The sequence below is a fragment of the Chenopodium album genome, chromosome 19 (assembly GCF_948465745.1).
Source record: "Chenopodium album chromosome 19, dcCheAlbu1.1, whole genome shotgun sequence".
Taxonomy (NCBI): Eukaryota; Viridiplantae; Streptophyta; class Magnoliopsida; order Caryophyllales; family Amaranthaceae; genus Chenopodium; species Chenopodium album.
The window spans coordinates 39,042,977-39,068,004 of record NC_137852.1 but is presented as its reverse complement, the minus strand read 5'-3'; the positions used below and the strand labels follow the sequence as shown (position 1 = coordinate 39,068,004).

The window sequence follows — 25,028 nt, the reverse complement described above, 5'->3', positions numbered from 1 at the left end:
CATGTTTATATAACATAAATTATAATTGCTTAGATGTTTAAATAATTATTATTCTTATAAGAGGTTTGGTGTTCAGAGTACTCCAAGATCTGGCTTTGTGGGTATTATTCTGCTTTATAACTCAACTCTTTATAATCTTCTCATGTTAATTCCATCACCTATAAGTTTAGTTTACTAATATGATAGCACAAGGTATTATTCTCTAGCCTATATATTTTCATCATAATTTTAGGTTCATAATTAAGAGTACATCAACAATAATTAAATATTGTAATTGACTTATAATGGAATCCAAAAGCTTTGTCCTGCAATAATCTCAATGATTGAATTAATCGGACCAAAAACTTAGCTAAAAACAAAAAGAAAGCAGTAAAAATAGATCCATTCAAAGAATTAGAGTATCACAAGGTGCCTACACTACGTCTATGTATATCTAAGTAGTGAAACAATCGCCTCTCATCATATCGACCACCCGTTTCTGTACATAATACGCGACCCCAATTTCTAGACTCAGGCACAGGGCTGGTACTAGAAATGAACGGGCCAAAAAATGTTCCGCTACCACCCTCTCCCTCTCTCTTTCTCTCTCTCTATATGTGTACAAAGCGCTTGGGCAATGATCGGGAAGAAACCATATAGGTAAAACCTCTTCCCTCCTACTTCACCCCATTCTTTATACCAAACCATCTAATTATCGTGCAATCATGTGGTAACTTAATGGGCATAAGAATAGGAAGCTGTAAAATGAATAAATCAGATCAATCATGATTCCTGCACATCATCGTCATCTACACCTGGCGATGGCGATGGCAATGGAGGAACAGCAGCTTCATGAATATCCGCATCTGTAAACTGCAGAACCTTCCTCACAGTTACCTGAGACTCTTTGACTTTACTCCTCTTCCTTGAGGAAGTGACCAAATCATTAGGTCTTGTTGAATTAGAACTCACGATTGAAGATAAGAAACTATCCTTTGAAAGAGATGTTGAAGCAGATTCAATAATAGAAGTGAAGACACCAGATTCTCTCAAACCCTGAACAATCACCTGTTAAGTAGACGAAAGCACACAAGAATGAGGGATAAAGGAAACAACTAAAAGTGAGAACAATAGCATAAAACAACAAAATAGAGTTCTCTCTCCTACAGAGTACTGAATAGACCATATTTTAGCCCAGCAGTATCACACATAAATGTCTTTGTTATAAGACTCGTAAGAATTGATGATGTTTGGAAGGGGATAACAACACTTACCATGGGAGCATATATGCGAGTTAAAATGCCCTTCCTCAAAAGTTTCAGGTTTAGTGCTTTGTCTCCCCATACAACATGCTCTTGATACCTAAAATCAGAGATGCCACAACAAAAACAGTAATAATGAATCATATCCATTGAAGTAACGTCTTTCCGTACCAACCAATAAACAGACAAGAGACTTCTTAGGCTGAAAAACTTACCACTTCCTCATTTCTTCCTCAGTTGCAGTTGAAGCAATTATGAATGCCTGCCATCGGTAACATGTATTTAATCAACAATGAGAAATATATCCATAAGAAGGTAAAATAGAATAATCAACAATATCGTTCATATCTTTAGAACTTGTTTGGTTGACAACAAGATAAATGGGAAGTGGAAGCATTCAGAAAATGGAACAGAGCAAAACCAAAGGAAGATGCACTTCCTAGTTCTTAAGAAGTTAAAATTAGGAAGTGGAACTTCCTATAGTAAACCAAACAAGTTCATGAACTTCCTAGAAAACTAGACTATGAAAAAATAACTTCCTATCAAATAGTACTTTCTAAATTTAACCAAACAAACAAAATATTGGCTTCCATGACAGCACAAGCCGAAAGCACAATCAGATGTTGAATCCGAAATTTAATCAAATGCAAAATAGGTGGATAGACAGCTATTATATGACAGGGAAGACATTGATACTTGTACTATCACTGTTAATGGTTCCTGAATCCCGAGCTTAAATGATTTTTAGTTGCAGGCTGTATGTTCAGCAAGTTGTGGGCCGGATCAAATTTATGAAAAACTATACCTTTTCTGTTGCTAAAATGTACAAGTAGCTGCAAGAAAATTTTGAGAAAGTGGCATGGAGAAGTGTTATGTGCAAAGCAAGGCTAGTCCAAAGAGTATCTTATGTTTATAAATTATAACTTGGCTAGCTATTTCAAGATAGGCTGTACACAGCAGATAGGTTGGCCAAGCGGAGCAATAAATGTTCTGCTACCTGCATTCTGAACAGTCTGACAATGTGCAGCACCCCTTTTTCAAATGTTCATTTCTGATGGGGTGTAGGGAAGTATTATGTTGATCTTGGGGCACAACAGAATTTGTGCTGGGTTCAATGCAGAGCCAGAGAGAGCAGTGAAAATGAGTGGGAAGACTCAAAGACTAGGGTACAGTCAAAGCTGAAAATTGTGTGTTCTATAGAAACCAATTATAATCTTTGACTAATAGGAATTACTTTGTATAATTTTTCAGAAGGGGTTTGAAATCTACAGATGCCGTACATAATAAAATTTTTGTTCAAAATTTCTAGTAAATGTTCTGAAGAGCTGAAAGGATTGCTTTTGGTGTAAGTAGTGTTGCTTCTTGGCAGGTCAGTCTGCAAGCTATTGTCCCCTATCATTCTGGCAATTTGATTCTACAAATTTGGTAATGATAAATTCTACAAATTTGGGCACATGCTTAGTTACAATCATATGGAACCTTGACCCATGCATGTCCTATCTCATCTAAGATGCATTATCTGTAGTATTTTCTGAACAAAGAAGAGGATTCTTGTTCTTAATCATTAAACATTAATGACGGTATGCACCCAAAGCCGATCTTATTTCAGATTTTCCTACATGTTAAATGTCTTAACCGGCTAAAAGGGAAATTAGGTACTGACACTTAAGAAGATTATCTAGTGCATGCTTGATTTGACTAGACAGGCATAAAGCTTGCTTCCATCGACAAGGACGACAACAAACTCATAATCCAAGCACAGACAAGACTGTCATGCATCTTAGGAAAACCAACCCCATATAAACATCAAGCCCACTAAATAGCATAGATTATTTTAAGGAAATCAGACTCTAGCAACAAATTCCCATTCTGATACTAACATCTGTAACATGATTCAGATCATACCATGGGACTTCAAGTTCGGACTCTGACTATTAAGAACTAACACATAATTACAAGCCCAGGTTGAGCATTAGACGAAGCCAAGATGAATTGTATTCTAAAACAACTGTTTTCAGGCATAACAACAGCTTAATCACGTGTCATACAAAAGAACAGAAAATATCCTTACTATCCAAAACACTTCACATCACAGAGAAAAGAAGAGGGAAAGAATGGATATAAATGTGGTTAAAACTAAAACTTACTGCTCTATCAAATTCCAGCATAAAGCATCTTTTAACATCCTCTTTTGTTGGCTTGCATCCACATCGATCACGTCTAGAAGTCAAGTCCGAAAATTTTGAATATGTATAATGTAGAACAGCGGCTTCTTCGAATTTGATCTCACTGCAAATAAAAGTGGCAAATGACATAAATCACTAAAATCATAAAGGAAATGATATGCTCCATAAATAAATTTTGCATAAATAATGACAAGGGAGCTGGAAAAATTAGAAATGGGCAACACTGAATCCTGGCCTCTTGCTTTAGAAAAAGTTGACTATCTGAACATCTAACCCCCCCCCCCCCCTCACCATCTTTTTCCCTTCCGTAATTCACGTTGCCCCTCTCCTTCCATTAAGCCATTGATGACATTGCTCATCCTAAGCCAGGATGTCCAAGAACATTGAGGGCAATCATCAAATGCCTTGGTTTGATCCCTTCAAATAGCTTAAGCAAACCCTTCCTACCCCACATCTATGCCCTATAATACTCTGGAAACTTCATAAGAATTGTATCCCCTCTCCAGTCTCCACTCATATCGTCTCACCAAACCTTTTAGTCCTTAATGACATTACATGATTTACATGTCAACCTTTATGCTCAAAGAACATTTTCCTTGTGCTTATTCAGTTAAAACTAATAAATGGCTAAGCCATCTTTCTAAACTGATTTTTACAGGTTCAACTTTCAAGGTTGATCTAAAGCGGAGACGCTGATCCTTAAGTAACACCTATACAAATTGGTAACACTCTTTCACTGTCTTTTAACAAACTTCTTTTTTATCCTTTATGATGACCCCCTATGGCTACCTAATAATACCTATAAACTCCAAAGGGAAGTTACATAAAATAAAAACTTATTACATATTTCTTCAAAACTAATGTGCTTACAAGACAGAAAAAGTTGTCATACTTAGGAGTCTTCATATAGTTGTGCCACCGGTGGGCACCATTAGGACGCAGATGATCCTGTACTCGAGCAATCGATTTCCCATTACCATAGGTCAAGAAGTAATTGGGATTTCCACGAGTAGCTTCCTTGTACATGCCAAAGTACGTATCCTTCGGGAGATGATCATAATTCTTTTTAAACATAGATACCTATTGCATGAAAGCAACACACATCAGTGGATGAGCTATAGGGTATGAGAAGAAAATGATGGGCAAACTACTATGTCCCTAATTATTTGACACTAATGAAGTAGGGACCGTAGAATTATGCAATATGTGCAAAAAAAAAATATATGAATAAATAAATAATAACAATAACAATCATAATAACGATAACCATTGTTTATGTATCCTATTTGCATAAACTATGGTAAGATATTGACAGAAGGGACAACATGCTACCGCCATGTGTCACCGTTCCTTCCATATAATTTGGCACCACATGAGCAGTGTCACCTTATGTGTCATCACTCATCACCATAAAACTCTTCATATGCACAACATTCATATTTGATTTTCCTATAGAATGTAACTCCTAAGTAATTGCACAATAATTTACAATTTAATTTGTAAGACATTAATCACATGTTAATGGTCGTTGATTCCCTGGATGCTAATTTTCTTGATTAAATACCAATGAATCAATTATACAAAGTACTTCATAATATGTACATAAGTTACTATTTTATTATGTAAGGTAAAATGAATAAAAACTAGCACCCATTAATTTTAAATTTATTATTATATTTTTTATTCACTTATAAATATTGTTGAATACTAACCTTCTAAATTTAATTTTGATCAAACAAATTCATAGTGATATGGGGCATTGTCCGGGCCAATAACTAGTTTTGGTATTAAAAAGCCTAACAATAAACAAGATTATAACACTCCCATCTGTTCTTTAAAATTGGTTTTAACCTTTACGTTGCTAATTTGCCAGTAATAAAGGGCTGTGATATATGTTGAAATCTGAATGATTTGATTGATTTCAAGAATCAAGACAAATAACCTCTAAGGTATACAGCTTATAATTATATTGACTGGAAAAGTAAATGTTCTACAAAGTGTCTTAAGCTAGAAAGATTTTCAAAATTATACTAATCGTCAAATAAAACACAAGTCACTTTTGAGGAAAATTTTATCAAAGATCTCCTTTCAAAGAGCCTACCTCACTGAAAGGATCTTGGATATCATCACGTTCCACACTGCTTTCCTGAACAAGAAATGATTTTAAATTAGCACCAGAACAATGTGTATAAGAAGAAACATCTACACAAGAACAGATAACATAAAGTGGTTATTATGTTAGTGCCTTTTTACTTACATAGTTGGGAAAAACAACCATATCCACATTCGCAGGAACATCAAGCAGCAGTTGCCGCAATGAGTACTCCCGAGTACCAGCCGGGTGTATTAGCTCATCAGTATCAAGATGAAGAATCCATTCTGCACCATCATCCTAAAGGTAGCAAGAACCATACAAAAATCAGCCCATAAAAACTGTAATAAATCTATCAAGTGCTCAAAAAATAACTGGTATATTCTTACCCTAGCCATAACAATTGCCATCTCCATGTTAAGTGACTGCTTCACAAATAACTCATAATTGCACGGCTTGTAAAAGAAACTTGCCAGCCAAGTTTCATTCCAAATTCGGCTAAAGGAAAAAAAAAAAAAAAAAAAAGGAACAACAGTCATTCGATTGAACATACAATTTTCAAAAAAAAAGCCCTCAAATCAGTCCATCCAATGGATCTAAATTTTCAAAAATGATGCGTAAGCCACTGGTACACATAGACAGCAGCAAAACACGATCAGAGTAGCTAAAGATAATGTAGAAGAAACATGGGTAGCCACAAGACACGGTGCTAAGCAATTATACAGCTTATATCCCAATAAAAAGAATCAATCATGGAACCGAACAAGCCTAAACCAGATAAGAGGAAGGTAAAAAAATAAGAAATAAATATAAAAAAATTCTAAAGATATAACTAGCTTTTTAACAGGTTCAAATTACCCTACCCCCAAACTCTCTAATGTTTGGGAAGTGTCCGGCAGAGTTAAAAAAAGATCTAGGAAATGACAAAGAGAGCTCAAAAATGAACAAATAATTTCCCTAATCAATGCTGCAATTAAAAATACTTGTTGGACACTGCCAGCTTAACATTTTAAGTTATCAAAATGCAGGATTAACACACCTTCTAGCCTGTTGATCTTCTAACTCTTTTGTTCTATAGATAACTTTAACACCCTGCAAATAGAACAGATGTCAGCAATTCAGATGATCTTACCAGAAAAAGAAACTACTGCAACTAAAGTAACCTAAATGTGGCAAAAGAGAAACTCGAAGGACCGCAGTTAAACTCACAGGAATAGATTCCAAAACCCTTGTAACTTTTGGTGTTGCAGCCTTCCCTTCCACAAAAAGGTAAAATGTAGTGACCCCGATAACCTTGTGGAAGAACATCCATGGAAGAATCTGTTCCAAACTTGCTGAGGTACTCGTCGTGATTGCAATCTAATTACAACAAAATTAGGTCTTTAGTTTAGATAAAGACACATCAAATTGATACAGAATATACTCGTTGTGATTGCAATCTAATCACAACAAAATTAGGTCTTTAGTTCAGATAAAGACACATCAAATTGATACAGAAGGTACTCGTTGTGATTGCAATCTAATCACAACAAAATTAGGTCTTTAGTTCAGATAAAGACACATCAAATTGATACAGAAGGTACCCGTTGTGATTGCAATCTAATCACAACAAAATTAGGTCTTTAGTTCAGTTAAAGACCCATCAAACTGATTCGGAGTATTTAGCTCCCTGCATGCTAACATCTCAGCACAGTTCTCAATTTTTGATTTTGAATCGATTCAAGATGTTAGATCTTAACTAAAATACTAATTAAAAAGTTCAGAACATATCAATCAAAACCTTCGCAGCTTATTAGCAATTGAAATGCAAACATACAAGAAATGACATTGAATCAGCAAAATGCCAATTAAACTCAATTAATCAATTGCATCCCACAATTCAAATTTAAAAAACTGATCCATTTACAATCAAATCAGCATCCAATTAAAAAATTACAACTAATTCACATAAACAACAAAAAAATCATGCAATCAAATCAAATCAAAATCCAAACTTAATCATTAATTCAATAACAGGTCAAAACAAAAACCCCATCAATAATCAACCAAATCAAGCAATACCCATTTCGATTCAAATCAAAACAAGCAAAACCCAGAATCAGATCAACCAAAAAAACTCAAAACCCCAAATCAATCAAACACAAGAACAAATTACCTTAGGCTTAAGATCGGTTTGATAATGAAACTTCCAATCACGATTATAAGGAAATGAAGGCGATAAATGGCTTAAAAGGGGTCCACAATCAGAGCGCATAACCTTGGAAGTTGTAGTTGTAGTAGGAGGAGAACTATCCATTCCAGGAAACTTGTGTTCTTCGGCAGAGTAACGTGTAGAAGGGTCTGTAACACCACCACGCCATTGAAGAACAAAGGCAAAAGCAGCGAGGGTAAAAGGGAGAAGAGTAAGAAGAAGGAGGATTCTATAAGTGAAAGAATTGTTTGATGAAGAAGATGAAGATGGTGGTCTTAGAGAAGAGTGAAGTCCACCCGCCATTGTTGATGGAGGAGAGAAAATTGTGGAGTTTTGAGTCTTGAAGGAGAATTCTATGTTTTAATGGTGAAGGTGGGAAATGTGTGAAAAAATTAAAAATGGGAAAAAAGGGATGGTTTTGATAATTGAAAAAGTTGTAAAAATTTTGTGTTAATAAAAAAATGGGTGAATGATTGAATGTAAGATTTGAATCTTCACTTGATTAGGAAGCAATCACTTGATATGGAATTATAATATTTGGTGGTGGTATGATGATGATCTCTATACTCGGTGAATTCTTACAGCATTGAATAACCAAATTACGTATAGAGTGTTTTAAATTTGGCTATGTTCAATTCACTTATAATTTTTCAAATTAAATGTTAATAAATTTGAATTGAATAACCAAATCACTATATGTACTGTTTAGAATTTGGCTATGTTCAATTCACTTATAATTTACCAAATTTGATCTTAATAATTTTGATTTGAATAAATAATGACCTTATTTGTACATGAGATGTTAGTTTCATAGCTAGTTTTCAAATAGAATTTTTTATAATTTTATTTCAAAATCATCTATATCTAGCAACAAGCAAATGCAAAATAAACATGGTTTGATATGATCTGATCTAGTACACGTTTAATGCTTTTTTACATAAATTAAGTTATGGGACAAATGTGAACTAAGTTTTACGTAGTATAATTTTTCACTTTGGTGATTGGTATGTTTATGCATCTTTTGGGAAACTGGTGTGAGGGTGTGACATTTTCAAGTTTATTTAAATAAATAAATTCAATTGAAAACTTAAGCCCTTGAAAAAAAGAAGTCATCATTACAATGTTAATCAAGAATGCCAACTCAACCTCTCCTCCCCTCTCATTGGTCATACCGGTGAGCGACTACCTTTACGACTCTAAAATTGGCTGGCCGACTGAACAAAAGATACCCTAACCGTAAGTATGTAAAGTTGGGCACATACTAACCCCTGATCAAATGGCATTTCTCGTGCGGGTGGTGCAACGGTCGGCTGGTGGTGCTACTGGTCATGCGACGTTCAGCTGTTGATGCTAGTGGTCATGCGGTAATTAGGTGCTAGTGGTTGTGTAGTGGTGCGACATATAGTACTAGTGGTTGTGCAATGGTGCAGCGGGTAGTACTAGTTGTTGTGTAGTGGTGATAGAGGAGAGAGAAAGGAGGTGTGGCTACTAAATTTACAAAATAACCCTTGAAATAAACAAGTTATTTATATAATGTATTCATACAAACTAGAGGTATCAATTAGTTTCTGAATCGGATTTGATAAAGTTAGGTAAAATCAAATTTAATTTCAAACTTGAGTCATATTAAATTATTAAGTCCATGTGAGTCGAAACCTCCCATTTTACCCTCTATTCCATTTTTTTTTTAACACACCCCTCCTTTACACCATTTTGAAAGCGCTACTATCCTGCTATATCCTGTACACAAAAGACACCATATCTAATTATCTATCCACTCAAAAATGGCAGCTTTCAATACTATTTCCTCTAAAACTCTCTCTTCATCACATCATCAACCACTTCACGTAGCTTTCCCGACATCTCTCCGACCGTCGTCGGTTCGATTTCCCGGAGAATTGGATCGCCGGCGAATGAGAGGCGTCAGTGTTGTTACTCGAGCTGGCCCAACTACCAGTCAGTTCATCTTTGCTTTCCTCTTCCCATTCTCTCTTCTCGCCATTACTGTCTTCACTGCTTTTCGAATTGGTGATAGACTTGACCAGAAATTCCTTGAGGAGGTACATAATTTACATTTACAACTATATGTTTATGTTTGTACAATTGCATGATAATTGATAAATTTGCTGAATTCTTGCTTCCTATGTGTTTTTAGTAGTGTTAATTGGTTTCTAGGAAATGGGTTTATTGTGAAATTAAATGGGTTTTTTTTGGGTTGTGTTTGATAGAGATATTTAGGTATATAATTTTCATTTATATGTTTATGTTTGTACAACTTTGATAAATTTGCTGAATTCTTGCTTCTAATGCATTTTTAGTAGTGTTAAACTGTTAATTGAATAATTGATTTCTAGGAAATGGGTTTGTGGTAAAATTAAGTGGGGTGTTTTGGGTTGTGTTTGATGATAAATTTTAGGTGATGTTTTATATGAAACTGAACTTTGGAGTGGTTGGTGTGATTGTGTGATGTAGACGAGATTTAATCGTAGGACTTTGGTACCAAATCCCGAAACTTTAATCGACTAGACTAGTTAACAAATTCTTAATTTCCATGTTGTCCAAACAATTTTGTACATCATTACATCAGGGTACTCAGTTGCTGACTTGCTGTATTGATGGGTCTGATTAAATCCTCGGCGGCTTTGTTTAATTAGTGAGAGGGTTTGCCATGCTAAGGTTTTCAAGAAAAAGCCTTTAAAAATTTAATTTTAGTGCAAAAATTAAGGGGGAAAGATTGCTATCTTTGATCTCTGTACGGAGTATTCACTGTGTAGATAGTATCGATACAGTAGTTGTAGAGAGGTTCTAATAGAGAAAGAAGAACGAATCAAGGCGAGGAGAAATGTGTTTTTGAAGTTGGTCTTGCTTGCATAATACAAGTATAAAAAATCTTCATTGAGGTGATAGTGCATAGTTTGTTCTGCTTTGTAATTGACAATGTCTATTACTTGGTCCATAAAAGTCTCTTGCTAGTTTCTGATCAATTTCATAAGAGTACCATTACAGATTAAACTTCTTCCCAAATCCCAATATAATAAATAACCTAGTAAAGGTTTCGTTGTGGCTATCAGAATGAGGGGTTGGAAGTGTATATTCATGGCAGTGTTTGTTGAACTTTGAAGTAGTGGTTGACCTGGTTGTTTGATAGCCATTTGATAGATTAGCATGTATACAGGGCAGAATATGATGAACTTTGAAGTAGTGGTTGACCTGGTTGTTTGATAGCCATTTGATAGATTAGCATGTATAACCTGTTGAGGAAGTAATACTATTCTAGCTACTGAAAATGTAGGTGTGGGTTTACATGTTGGGTTATAAGTGTAATTATATGGATTTCTGCCTTAAATGGCTCCAAGATTCTTACCATCCCATACCAGTTATCTTGAAACAAAATGGTTGTTTATCCTGTTGCTGAAGTATTGAAGAAATTGCTGTGTTTTAACAAAATTAATTGGGACAAGTGGATGCTGGGAGCCTAATGTCTTCTCTTGATTGCATATAGAGCTACAATGGGATGCTTTAGGAATGTGGGGGGATATTTAGAATTAAGTTGAGGATAAGTAGGGTCACTTTCATTGTATAGATGTAGACCATCCTATGGTCGGAGTCAGTTGGACTTCATGATATGTATCTTTACTTACTAGGTAGAGCTGACAAAAAAAAAACAGAAAACGGAGTTGTGTTTAAGCTGTTGTGTTACAAGAACTTGGGATGAAAACATGGGAATTTGATGATTGGCAGTTGATATGATTGGGTTTTTGCTGCGTAAAAAAGATGTGTTGCTAGAACTGCTCAACTAAGACCTTTATTGTTTGCATTAATTTATAGTGTTGGAAAGATGACTGACTCTGGCTTACTTTGCACAATGATGCTGAACGTTGTTCAGTTCTTGATGTCAAAGACAGCACAGTTGCAAGTTGAGATAATATAAAGAAATCTGCTTGCATCAGTTGATTGTGATTGTGAGATGGAATACAACATTTTCTTTTGTGATTTTGTCTTGATTAGCTCAGAGTCCATGGATATCACCCCTTCTTTATCATACAAAGTTGCCATTTTATAATTTTATGCATTGTATGCTCTAAACTCTAGTGTTCCTACAGGAGGTAGTTTTCCTGATTGCCATTTTATGCATACTATGAAGCATGTTGGATATTTAGTGGCTTCTGATTTCCATTCTTATCAAAATAATAGAAGTAAATGTAAGACATTGGAATCAAGTACAAATATCGTGAAACTGTATGGATAGTTGATGTATATCCAATAATTTGATTCATGTAGTTTCGATTATGATATTGTGATTTTGGTGAGATAAGCATTTGATCCTGTTATAAGCCTTTAATTTTGTTCCTAATTGTACCTGTGTGACAGCTTGCCATGAATGAAGCAATTAGAGAAGCAGAGGAAGAGTTCGATGATGCCACTGAAGTAGTGATCCCGAAGAAAGAGGAACCTGCACTTTCTCGAACTCGCAATAGGCCAAAGCGTGAAGTTTGAATTCCTATATTTTACATGAGACTGCTATTACATATCTTTAGGGTAGATCTTATTTAGGCATCTTCACCAATCACCATTGTAATTGCTCCAGTCTTTCATGAGATGAACTGAATGCACCTTAGTTTGTATAGCTATATCGGTATAGTGGGGACTATAATGATGAATGCGATAGTTACCGTAGAAGGGGTGGAATCTGAAAGAGGAGTTACCTTTGTTTCTAAAGAAAAAGTTGCCAAATGAAGCTTCCTTTTTCATCCAAAAAACTAAGGGATGATGAAAGTCCAAACCTGCTAGCTGAGCACACATACTACAACTACCTGTTTTCATTCAGGCAATGTACTCTGATATCTGTGTAATTGTGTATACTATTACCGAAATTTTGTTGTAATCTTCATCTATACAATATCTTTTATCTAGCCTTAATTTTCCAAATTTTTTTGAATCTTCATTTTTAAAACATCTTTTATCCTCTTTTTTTTGGGAACCTTAATGAATATTGGTAAAGATGTAAAAGGATAGTCATCTATCTATTACTTCCTCCGTTTTCTTTTACTTGCAACACTTTCCTAAAAAGGAAATGTCATAATACTTGCAACACACTATAAAAAGGAAAGTTACTTTAAGGAAAAATTATACTATATCCCTTATTTAAAGCACATGGCCCACTAAATTACACTCCTAACAAGCACTCATCCTATTTTAAAGTTTATTATATCATGTAAATCCCACCTTTCTTAATTACCGCGCTAAAGGGTGTGTTGTATCTAAAAGAAAACGGAGGAAGTACATATTACTAAAGGCGAACCTAAAATGACACTTGGCAGCATTGTATTGAGTATTTTCCCTCCAAAAATATTTACTTCAATAAAAATATTATAAAAAAAAAATAAAAAAACTTACCATAATAAAGGATCATTGTATCTAAATAATGAGATTTGCTTTACATAAAATCTAAACTAAACTTTCTAAAATATTAAATTATTAATTATAACTATTGTATGTGGTTATTTTTATTAATATACTCACTTTCTAATAAGGTGTCAAGTCCTTATTTTTATGTCGTTTTATAATTTTGTTGTATTATAATTACTCCGTATTAAACAATTGTGCATCTATTGCACGGGATTAATGTTGTACTTCACTATATAATCTAGCATAATCCGTGCATTGCACGAGAATTAAACTAGTGATACAATATGAAGAATTACCAAGAAAAAAAGTAAAAAATAAATAAAAAGGGCAGTGAAGGTCACAGTAATTGAATTTGTCAAACTTCACCCCTCATAATCAACTATTTCGGAGCTTGGAAAATTAAGGTAGGATGGTAAGCCTCATTGAATTACCCTTGTTTTACAGGTATATGCAGCAATATGATTCCATAATTCTAACCAACAGTTAAATCCTCCGACAGAAGAGTTGTATTATTATTGTAATAGCACAAGTAATTGCCCAACACTCCAGCAGTATACAAATCTAGATTATTCAGTGTCATCAGCAACAGCTAAAAAATAATTCAATGTTCCCAGTTGGAACATCTGAATCCTTCTCTCTAATCTACAATTTAGCTACATGACTATTAATTAACTTCAACAGTAATGCTCTCATAAGACCAGTACACAATAGTGACTGCAAGAGATACCACGGAACTAAATCAAGGCTGGATACTCTTTAACGTGTGTAACTGAGCAGCTATGGCACTCAGCCCCATTAAGATAATTTGCAGTGAAAGAATGCAGAAGATTTTCCATTCTGAAGCGTGCATACTTCGAACCTTCTAAGAAAGCTTTGACTGAGCAACAATCAACAGATCAGCTTAACCTTTAGCACCCAAGATTTAGGTCACATTACATTGGAGCATGACCTAAGCAAGCAGAATTCAATAGTGAGTTCACTTGACTATAAAGTCGTTTTTGACCTAAGTATTGTATTGGTAAAGCACATATAACAAAAACAAGACTCGGAGGCGTTCATACAGCGAATCTTTAAAGAAAGCTTTGACTGAGCAACTATCAACAGATCAGCTTTAACCTTTGGCACCCAAGTTTTAGGTCACGTTACATTGGAGCATGACCTAAGCAAGCAGCATTCAATAGTGAGTTCACTTGACTATAAAGTCGTTAAGAGCTAAAGTAATGTATTCGTAAAGCACATATAACAAAAATAAGACTCGGATCACCTATCAGTTGGCAGCAGTACAAATTTTCAGCTTCCACCTGATCATTTTGGTACCTTGTTTCCTGATGTATAACCTGAATATAGTATCACTTCCAGCTCTGCACCTCCTCTGAGGCCATCTTTGAGTGTTTCCTGCAACATCCTATAGTTTCTTAATTTACTTGTTTATATTAGGCTATAGAAAAAGAACATACAATGATAATGAAGTCCAATGTACTTTTGGATTCAGAATTATAGTTCCTTCTGAGTCGGATTTTGTTATATTAATTCCCAACACAAAATATTTGACTTTGCACTTACACTTGACACCACAGAATTTATAATGTCAGGAACCAAGAGTGAGGAATTTATGCTGGTCAGTAATATTATGTTATTGACAAAGACACCACAGAAATTTTCATTGTAAGAACATTCAAAGGTAGATGCCACTAAAAAAGGAAAACCAGTTCAATTAATATGCTCTGAATCACAGACACACAGTTTGGCATGCTTCATGGTGTTTGAACAGCTTTTGACTTAAAATTGCAAGTCTTGGTGTGTCAGGAAATTGACACACAACATTCCATTTCACTGGCATACAAAATGAGCATATCAAGAACCTGGTGTAATAACATAAATCCCATTTATTTCATACTTCTAGCTAGTCCTTTTCTAAGCCACAAACATATACAGCATATTATCAACAGGGCCACAAAAGCACATCGACCATTTGGGAAAAAAAAAGAGGCCATGGATATATTGGAAGATCATAGCTGCAAAAGACAGAACACTCTTCTTTCATACATAAAAAGTGAAGTGCTTGTCAGAGCGTCAAGCATGCAACAGCTTACAAAAGCTTCAAAACAAATAATCTGAAGTCTTGAAGAGACAACGCTCTGTTGCTGAACATTTGGAAATGGCACAATAGCATAACATGATTAACATCTCTGCTCTTTCAATTCTCAACCTATCTCCAAGTGCCAAATTACCTAAAATAGTTCTACTTAGTGGTACACGGATCACAAATTTCCTGATTCTTAACAATCCAATATCCCAATGATTCAACGGTCACACATCTTGTTGCAGAATTCCAAGAAATTTTGCAGAGCATGTTAGCCGTTACAAAATAAATTAACACGGCAATTTTGTTTCACAAAACTTTCATTCTCATTCCTTTAGTATAAAAACCATATTTATGTCCTATAGAAAACATCCAGACTTCTCCCATTTTCTCCCCATTACATATAAAATAACAGTAATGCCCCATTGATTCCATCAGGTAAACTACAAAGAAAATTCTATATTCAGAAGTAAATACTATTGAGTTCTACAATTCAAAAAGGAAAAAACTATAACTGTTAACCATTAGATGGAATTGATTACCTCTGTTCACTCTTAGCTTGGCAGCAAAGTAGAACCTTTTGATTTCAATTTGGACTCTAGTCCAAAGAACTTCAATCCTGACAGGACCAAGTCTGCTGTTTTCTTCTTCATGTGTTCCATAAGCATGTCATCATAAAAAATCACTTTGGCTTCGGATATATATTTTTGTTCCTTCATAATGGAGAAAACCTTCCTAGCCTCCTCCAATGTCCCATGCTTGTACATGCCAGAGATAACAGCAAAATATATAATTTCACTAGGTATGCCTCCCTGGTGTAACATTTCATCTACTACTTCAATGACTTTGTCAGCATCATTCGCTTTGCAAGCATGGATAATGCTTAGAGTGTATTTGAACTCCATAGGTCCACTGCTGACATTACCTAAGCAGTCTTGGACTAGAAATCGCTGCATCAATCTCTCCTATTTTGCAAAGCCCATTTGCCAGAGAGCAATAGGCTGCAATGGAAGGAATGGAATCCATCTCCTTTATTTTATTATACCAAAGACAAGCCTCTCTCACATCCTCAAGATCAACAAGACACATGATCACATGACTATAAGTTGTAGAGTCAGGTGCAAAGTTTGAATCCTTCATTTCCTCAAAGAGGGACAATGCTTCCTTTGGTTGTCTAACCTTGTACAGAGCTCCCAAAAGAATATTGAATATCGACACACTACAATAACCTCTAATTTTCAAATCTTTGAAAACCTCTAAAGTGCAAGGCAATCTCTCGTCTATTTCAACCATCAGAGAGAAGAATCCAGAAAGTCCATCGATAACCGGTGATCCTAATTTTTGCATCTGGACAAGCAATTTGCAGTAATCATCCATTTTTCTTGATTCTGCATAAGATATCAACATCGGATTCACAGTTGCAAAGTCTGGTTGGAGATCCTCGTTAACTGTTACTTGGAAAAGCTTATAAGCCTTGTCAAGTTGTTTCAAATTACATAATCCTTGTATTAATGAATTATAGATTGACAAATCTGCCCTATATCCAGAATCCATCATATCTTTTAACAGGTCAAGGGCTGAACCAACCTTGCCATCAGCCACAAAACCGTCCACCAATGCACCATATATAGCTCTATCAATCAACTCTTGCCTATTCTTCATACCCTTAAATAATTCATAGGCTTTATCCACACGATTCCCTTTACACAAAGCTGAAATCAAAGTCGTATAAGCCATTGCCTCAGGCAAAACCTTATCTTTCTCCATTTCATCCCAAACCTTCAAGCACCCATCCACATTCCCCTCCCCGACTAAAATCCGAGTCATAGCCGTGTATGCAAAAACATCCGGTTTTAACAAACTCCTCATTCGTCCCAAAAGCTCCAACATCTCATCAATCCTCCCACCCTTGCACAAACCCTTGATCAAAATCATATATGTTACTGTCTCCTCCTCCAACCCATCCTTCTTAAAATCATTATAAACCAACATTGCCAAGTCTAAATGACCAGTCTTAACTAAAGCATCCATGATCCTATTATACAAAAAAACCCGAGGTTTGACCTCGAATTTCTTCATCTTCTCATACACATAAAACACCCTAAGACCCCTATTATTATCAGCATGCATTCTAATCAAAATCTCAAACTGCTTCTCACTAGGTGGTCTACCCTGCATATGCATTAACTCAGGTATTTGATCAGCAGCTCTAAACTTATTCAATCTATTCAAACAATAAGCAAATGCATTATAAGAAAGATAAGTATGTTGATAACCCTTTTGTTTACCAGCCCAATGGAAGAACTTGGAGCAAATGTTGGGGTCATCCTGCACCTTCAGGACCTCTGCAACCATATCCGGGTTAACCCGGCGAAGCTTCGAGAGATCAGCAATCACCTCTGGGCCCCACCTCTGGTGTTTCCTGAAAGAATCACAGATGAAACGAGCAATTGGGGATAATTTCTGACCAATATTGAAGAAATTCTCAGATGGGGTTTTAGGTTGAGAGGGTTTTGACCCAATTTGGGAATCTGGGTCCCAATTTTGGAGGTTAAAATTTGTGGGTTTTTGAGATTGATTGAAATTAGGGTTTATGGAATTGAGGGAATTAGGGTTTATGGTTTGGCGATTGGAGAAGAGACCACCATAGACAGTGGGTCTGTTCTGAGATGGCTTTCTTTTGCCATAGAAGAAGTAGAATTTGGTTGGTTTAGCAGGTGGTGGCATTTTGATTTTGGGTTAGATTTCATGTAACAATGGATATCACACTGTATTTGAATTCATCAGTTAACAATTTCATTCAGATTTCCCACTCTAAAATCTGAATTGTCCTGCATTTGCCACCACTTTGTATTCGAATGGAGGGGGAGGATTCGAAGAGGAAGCTTCAATTTATCAAGTGTCATTTATGTAAATAAATCGGTTAACATGACATTTTTGTAAATAAATCAATATAAGTGGTCTCACAAATAAAATGTTATTAATTTAATTACAAAATGGAGAAACTTGAATTTACCCTTAAAAAAATTGTTGTACTAATAAGCAATAAAAATAGAAATTACTTATATCTTGATGTGTGAACCAAACTGACAGTAGTCTTGTCGTGGAAAACCACTGACCTAAAAGACGATTACCTCCCGATGCAGTAGACTAGAAGTGGTCGGCCTCTAGTATAAACACTGCGCCGGAGTTTATGTGCACTCACAAACCTGACTAGAATTCAGAATACTTTCTTAGAAAAACAAGAACAGTGTTTAGTATTTTAGAGAAGAGAGAGAGGTACGAATTGTTGTGTATATTGGCTGAAAAACATCCAAACATATATAGGCAACACAGGGAAACAGTTAGCAGAAAAGAAGGAAACTGCGCAATAATCAAGGAGAGTAACGGCCAACGATAATCAAGGAAATAATCGCTGAACAAACAAATTCCCAACAGTCAAAAAATCTCAACAGTCAGAAAAGAATATTCTGTCAATAAGGAAAGGAAATAAATTTTCTCCAAAAAGTAAGAGGGACCCACGCCCGCGCATCACATTTCCCAAGGTCACGAGTCCCAACGAGTCCACGCACACGCCTGTCTGCGTGGTATAACACCCACCTCCCACTCACTCAACTATAAGGCTTTGTTTGGTTGCATCAATATCTTATAGACACTCAAAATTCCTAGGAAGTACATTGATAGAGTGTTGTTTGGTTAACCAAAAATTTGCAAAATGTAGGAAATAGAAATTCCTATGAATTCCAATTTCCCACAAAATGTAGGAATTTATTTATCTACCTCCCCCTAGGTCATTCAAATTTCCTAGGAATTGTGATTTCCCTAATGCTAACCAAACAAACTAAAGCAACTTCCTAAGAATTTGAGGAGGGATATAATTTCCCATGAATTGGTAATTACCATGGGAAGTTAATTCCCATTGCAACCAAACGAGTCTTAAGTAGTGTTCAAGCATTACGAGTACAATATAAAATAAGGCAAAACCTCCCTCCCAACCAATGTGGGACTTTTTCCTTTTCATTTGTTTTTCTCTCTCTTATTTTTCCCAACTCTCTTAATTTATATCAAGAACTTCCAACAAAAATGTCTAGATAGTGACCAAGTTAGGCTACAACCTTATCTATTTCACATTTAGATATTATCATGATTGTGTTAAACTCGATTGACTTGCCAGAATAAAAAAAATGTAGATTTATTAATTTATTATTATTTCTTTTTTGAATAGCATGTAGATTTAGTTAGTGCAACAATTGATACACCTTTAATGACGGTAAGGCCGACCATGGTGGTTCGTCCCCAATTTTCCGACCAATATGATCCCTGAGATTAACCTGCTAGTTGGGGTGGTTTGGTTATTATTTACTACTCGGTATTAAAGAGGGCCAGTTACCTATGTAAGTCACTTTTTTCTAGGTTTCGCTGGACGATATGAAATTCTCGTTACTCTGTATGCTATAAGTTGGTCTTACATTGTTGACATGCTCTGTTTAGTGTCTTCCCAAACTTGCTTTATTTTTTTTTTAAATGGTAAGGTATAAAAAAAAAAAAGGGTTAGGATAGTCTTATCTCTTCGACTTGTTTTATAGCTTGATAGAAGTAAGGGGAGCCGAAGTGGCTCCCTAGTTCAAATTCCAACTCCACACCACCTTTATTTCATTACTAAGTACAACTTCATACTACTTTGCGAACCAATTTCCCTTAAATCTTCCAAAAAAGTATTGCAATTCAGATTAGTTTTAGTTTTTTCCAAATAACTTTCACCCTTAAAACCCAGTTATGATTGAATTAAAAGAGAAAAATCATGAATACAGAGTACTCCCTGCGTCCCTAAATTACATTCCTGTTTCTTGCATTTATTCCTCACATAATAAAGAGAAAGAGAAATGTAATTGAAGGATGGAGGGAGTATATTTCATATCTAACATATTCAATTGGCCTCATTCAAAAAAAAAAAAAAATGTCAAAAAATAACCCGATTTTGAAAAGTGAGGCACTTACAATAAGTAAGAGAGCCCATCCTTGTCGGAAGCATAGAAGAAGAAGAATGAAAAAGAATTTAAACCCTTTTTTTTGGTCAGTGAACTAAACGGCAAAAGTTGCATCTACTCAACTTCCAACTCAAACAAAATCTCTTCTCTTTTTTCTTTTTAGTACTTTCCCTTCAAAAAAAAACATAAATTGCTTCTTCAGTATATTCAAACACGTCATTTTTCTTCTTCTTTTCTCTCTCCTCTTCATAATTAAACGCTAATAAAAACCTAAATTAATTCGTTAAACCTAAATTGAAAGAGGGATTTTTGTTTAATTTTATGATTTTAGAAATTATTTGGTGAAATGGGTAAATGGGATCGACGCTATTATGCTCGACCAAGGCGCCGTTATTATCAAGATTATCAATGGTCTCCTCCTAGAGATGAACCTTGCCCTGACCCTGAAACCGGTATCTTTTTCTCTTTCCTTTTTTTTTAATTTTTATTTTTATTGAAAGATTTCTTGAATTTCTCTTGAGATTTACGACCAATTTTGAACTGGGTTTATTGGGTTTTTTGAATTTTTGAATTTGGTTTGAAATTTCTTATCTTTATGCTATTAATTGATTTTATGGGGGGAAATATAATGAAGAAATAATATGGGACATTTGGAAAGAGAAAAATGGGGCAAATAATTTGAGACGGATGGAGTGTGGCGATTACGGGTAAAGGATGTAATGTGACATCATATTGGTAGGGGTATGAAGAATGCTATTGGATTGGATGATTGTTATATTTTAAATTGATTCAAATGAGCTGTGATTGGATGTGAACTTTAGAAATTTGCCAACATTGTGTAATTAATTTGAGATTGATTGAAAAAAAATATAAATGTAGGGCAATTATCATTGGGTAATTATAACTTCAAAATTTTCTTGGAATGGGTAAAATTGTGTACTTGTTATAGTGTTGTGACATACCCTTAAATCAGCGTCCTATAGTGTTTAAGTAGGTTGATTTGTTATTGGTGATTTCAAAATTGGCTCTATGAGAAAGTGTAGAAAAGAAAAGATTGTGTTTGCTCGTTTTTTAGTTTTTCTTGGATATCGATTTTCTATGTTTTTTCGTTGGTTGAATGATGGCATTCGTTTTACTAGCTAACTTGTCCTAATAGATAATCGGTCGGTATGTTTCTTTTCACTTTCTGCTCACATTCAAAGCTCTAGTTGTTGAGCAGCTGCATTCTTGTGATAGAAGAAAAAGAGAGTAATGAGAGTTAAAGCCGGGGGGATGAGTTTTTTCATTTTGATGTTGAGCATAGACAAGATTTTCAAAAACTATAAATTTGTGGATCCAATGTATACAATATTGAATTTTTTTAATATTGGTAGAACGGGGAAAGAGATTAATTAGTTTTATGGTCCAACAACATTAGAGAAATCGTGGAGTTGATACTCCCAGATATGATAGTGCCAAAGTCAGATCAGCCTTTAAATATTAACCGACTTAGCAGATGATAAAAACCTAAATAGTACATCTTGTTCAATTCAGATTTTTGCCTTTGGTAGTTAGTTCATTTATCATAGTGCTTGTGCATCATGTTGATTAGTTGTATACTTTTATATTGCTGTTGCGATCAGGTTTCCATATCAATAGTATAGTGCAACCATCTTGCTTGTGCTTTGTAGATATATTTTAGCCTTGATTTTAATGTGTAATCAATTTATTAAGTACGCCTCTAAACAAACATCATATTAATTAGTTTATATATCGCATAAATATGAATTAAGGTATTTATTTATCTGAAAGCATATCAGATGAGATCATCCTGTCAGTGTATTTTCTGTTTCCTAACCTCTGACTTGCTAATATTTTTTAAAGGCTAATGTACTGGATTAGAAAATTAATCACCCAAAAAAAAAAAAGGGTGTTATACTTCCATATTTTGACTTGCTTTTATCTAAATTTTGCGTTTCCTTAACCTCAGTTGCTGCTTATATGGGTGCCGGTCTTGAACTTATATTAACATTGCTTATGTCTGTTGAGGCCTTAAATTTAGAATAAATTAAGGTTGTTTTGTTATGTATTGGCCGTTCTATTATGTGTAATTTATTTTTTGTGACATGAGTTATGGACTGTTGTTTTACCAAATTATTCATTATAAGCTTATACTACGTAATTCAGTTTTAAAATTGCTCTGCAATGACACATTTAACTTTTGTACTAAGATAAACCCATATATAAATCACTATAGATGTCTAACACCCTTTATTTCTACACAATATATCAAGATAATGTTTCAAAAATTACAATTTTTTTAGGCTAAAATTATAAAGAATATTCCGGAACTCTTGAATTACAATGTGAATGTGAACCCTTTGATCTTTCAATTCATGCTGTGGTGGCCGTAAACTGCATGATAACACCTGCAAGATGCTTTTTTCTTTTCTTGACACCACAACCGTCACAGTGATTTAGATTGTAAATTTTTTTTTTTAAGTGATCAAGATTGATTGTGTCAAAGACTTTACGGACTTAAGGAGGGAATTAGGACATTGAGATAAGATATTTCCCATTAGGTTACCTTATGTATGTATGTGCATGTTTCCATTGTTGTTTCTGTGTAGATTTTACTTACTCCTTCCAGTGTATATTTGTCCCATCTGGAATCTTCCATTTGAATAGAAAAACATCTCCAATAAATATAAGAAAAATATATTCCTTTTATAACTTTTAATTTTACATAATTAAGGATATATATTGAAAATTGTGAAAAAAAAATTCAAGTGGGACGAACGTTAAAGAACAGGGCAAAGGTTGGGGGGAGTGAGAGGGTGGACGTAGTTATTACTTTTATTATATGCGTTAAATTTATTCAAATTATTTTGGATATTGCATGTGTATGTTGCTTAACCTTTCTATATATCAGAGGTTTGGCAGGATAATGTGCCGATGTGGGAAAAAAAGTTTTGCTATATGGTGGGACGGATGCCATGGAAGAAAGTATTGAGTACGAAGAACTTTATGAATCTCCTTAGTAATAATAATGTGCTTAGCTGGGATGATTCTGCTGGCGAGGAGGCTTTTAATACTGCCAAAAAACGCTTTTGGGAAGAGATGAATGGCCTTTCATGTGAAACTGAACTCCCTAATCCAGATATGTACATTGATGAAATAGATTGGAACCCCTATATAGAACCAGATTTAATTAGGGAGGCAGATAAAGCATACTTCAATCCAGATGATAAATATTACTTACCTTCTGCTACTAGGTCAAAAGAACATAGTGGATGGCCTGTTGATGTCGATGATCATTGTGAACATGCTTATGTACAGAGTTGCACAGAGAATAATAAAGGATCAGGCTGGGGCCAGTGGGATAATTCTGGTAATGGTGCTAGCACGTCAAATAAAGATGATGATCCTTGGGTGAGCCGTCACATACATGATAATGGAGCTGTCAAGGATAAAGCTACTGGTTGGAATCAGCGGGATAACTCTGTTAGTCACACAAGCAAGTTGAATATTGATAATGATCCTTGGGAAAGCCATTGCACTCGGGGGAATGAAGTTGTTAAGGATAATACTTGGGGAGGTGAATGGAATAAACCCCCGGGTTTCCAACCAAATAAACATCCTGACGTGTCTAACAATTGGGGTGCCAATGGTAATTCATGGAGAAAAGAAAGCTCTGGATGGCAAGATCAGGGAACAAGTTCAAGGAGCTGGAATCAAGAGACAGGAAAGGTAGCCTATTCCAGTTATTGGAGTGATAGAAATAGAAATAAACCTCAAGAATACAGCTCTTATCGGGGTAATAGAATGCAAAATGGTAGGAGCAACCAGTGGGGGCAGAAACCCAGGGACAAGTATAACTGGGGGCCGAAAGATTCCATAAATATCCATCGAGGCCAAGGACAGTTAAATGCAGGTTGCCGTAAAAGAGAAGGTCCTGATTACTATGTTGCAAACAACAAGGGCCCAAAGTTACAGGGGGATGGCCATCCATCTTATCACTGGAATGGAAGTAACAATAGGAGGGGCAGTTTTGGAGGCTACTGATCTTAATTGGGCTTGTTTTAATTTTGGGTGCATCTCTAGTTCATTTTTGTAACTAGCTCATTATATAATAGTAGGGCGATAGTATATATCTGGTGCTGGTGAATTAGTCGTTGTATCCATGGATGGAGCGATGATGGGGCTTTAACTGAGATTGTGACACCCTTTTTAAATGTGGTGTTATGTGATCTTGTATGCCATCCACATATTTTAGCTTTTAGTTTAGAAGTAATGTGGAGTATGTAGTTTTAGATGAGGTGTCTAGCATCACTGTGAATTTTTCTATATGAAGCCATGGAGGGCATCGTCATTGCAACCAAACTGTACAAATTATCAGGAGATTTGAAAATTTTTTGGGCTATTGCTTTTCATCTCTTCACTAATCTCAGATCAGTAGTCAATTGCGCTTTAATTTTAGATTTGTGTAAAGTCATTTCTTTAGAATGTGCAGAGTATGTAGCCAATGTAATCCGACTAATCACTGTAAAGTTGGAAGCATTGCATACACATACGTGTAGGTAAACGTGGTAACTGGTAGCATGGTGCATTGTGTTGTCTACATAAGTCTTCTCTGGTGAATGACCATGACCATGACCATTACCATTACTTTCGCTTTGTTGCTTTCGATTTGCAATGCTTGTTATGCCTCTGGAGTTTGTATTTTTTTCCTATGGAGCATAGTAGCACTTATTTAGGTTATTTGTAAAATATCTTTGGCAGTTTTTATGCTATTATTACCTTATTGTTGCACACATTTATGGCAGGGTTTCATATCAGGCTGCAGGTTCAGACCATGA

At 35.2% G+C, this 25,028-nt stretch overlaps 3 protein-coding genes and 1 pseudogene across 4 annotated transcripts; 2 read left to right on the top strand and 2 right to left on the bottom strand.

Annotated features, from left to right (window-relative positions):
* Positions 1-366: 366 nt before the first annotated feature.
* LOC145593645 (glycosyltransferase-like At2g41451) lies at positions 367-8,118 on the bottom strand. Its single transcript, XM_081649938.1, has 11 exons — positions 7,675-8,118; positions 6,729-6,878; positions 6,559-6,611; positions 5,909-6,017; positions 5,685-5,819; positions 5,529-5,573; positions 4,320-4,507; positions 3,389-3,530; positions 1,457-1,503; positions 1,254-1,341; positions 367-1,047 (listed from the first exon to the last, which is right to left on the bottom strand). Exons 1-11 carry the CDS (start codon positions 8,011-8,013, stop codon positions 763-765), a joined length of 1,581 nt encoding a protein of 526 aa, XP_081506064.1. The 5' UTR covers positions 8,014-8,118; the 3' UTR covers positions 367-762.
* A 1,294-nt stretch (positions 8,119-9,412) lies between these two features.
* LOC145593646 (uncharacterized) lies at positions 9,413-12,639 on the top strand. Its single transcript, XM_081649939.1, has 2 exons — positions 9,413-9,770; positions 12,082-12,639. The coding sequence occupies exons 1-2, from the start codon at positions 9,495-9,497 to the stop codon at positions 12,205-12,207; spliced, it is 402 nt and encodes a 133-aa protein (XP_081506065.1). The 5' UTR covers positions 9,413-9,494; the 3' UTR covers positions 12,208-12,639.
* A 1,656-nt stretch (positions 12,640-14,295) lies between these two features.
* LOC145595484 (pentatricopeptide repeat-containing protein At4g20740 pseudogene) lies at positions 14,296-18,074 on the bottom strand (annotated as a pseudogene). Its single transcript, XR_014102962.1, has 2 exons — positions 15,745-18,074; positions 14,296-14,514 (listed from the first exon to the last, which is right to left on the bottom strand). The product of XR_014102962.1 is annotated as a pentatricopeptide repeat-containing protein At4g20740 pseudogene (transcript).
* Positions 18,075-20,326: 2,252 nt separating this feature from the next.
* LOC145595483 (uncharacterized) lies at positions 20,327-24,580 on the top strand. The gene is made up of 2 exons (XM_081651901.1): positions 20,327-20,642; positions 23,102-24,580. Exons 1-2 carry the CDS (start codon positions 20,537-20,539, stop codon positions 24,232-24,234), a joined length of 1,239 nt encoding a protein of 412 aa, XP_081508027.1. The 5' UTR covers positions 20,327-20,536; the 3' UTR covers positions 24,235-24,580.
* The last annotated feature ends 448 nt before the right edge of the window (positions 24,581-25,028 follow it).

Excerpts from the sequence above, each read along its gene's own strand:
- LOC145593645 (XM_081649938.1), bottom strand. The coding sequence starts at position 8,013 with ATGGCGGGTGGACTTCACTCTTCTCTAAGACCACCATCTTCATCTTCT. Across the intron at positions 5,820-5,908 it reads TGGCAATTGTTATGGCTAGG|GATGATGGTGCAGAATGGAT; the intron begins GTAAGAATATAC and ends TGCTACCTTTAG. Across the intron at positions 3,531-4,319 it reads AACTATATGAAGACTCCTAA|TGAGATCAAATTCGAAGAAG; the intron begins GTATGACAACTT and ends TTTTATTTGCAG.
- LOC145593646 (XM_081649939.1), top strand. The coding sequence starts at position 9,495 with ATGGCAGCTTTCAATACTATTTCCTCTAAAACTCTCTCTTCATCACAT. Across the intron at positions 9,771-12,081 it reads ACCAGAAATTCCTTGAGGAG|CTTGCCATGAATGAAGCAAT; the intron begins GTACATAATTTA and ends CCTGTGTGACAG.
- LOC145595483 (XM_081651901.1), top strand. The coding sequence starts at position 20,537 with ATGGGTAAATGGGATCGACGCTATTATGCTCGACCAAGGCGCCGTTAT. Across the intron at positions 20,643-23,101 it reads TTGCCCTGACCCTGAAACCG|AGGTTTGGCAGGATAATGTG; the intron begins GTATCTTTTTCT and ends TCTATATATCAG.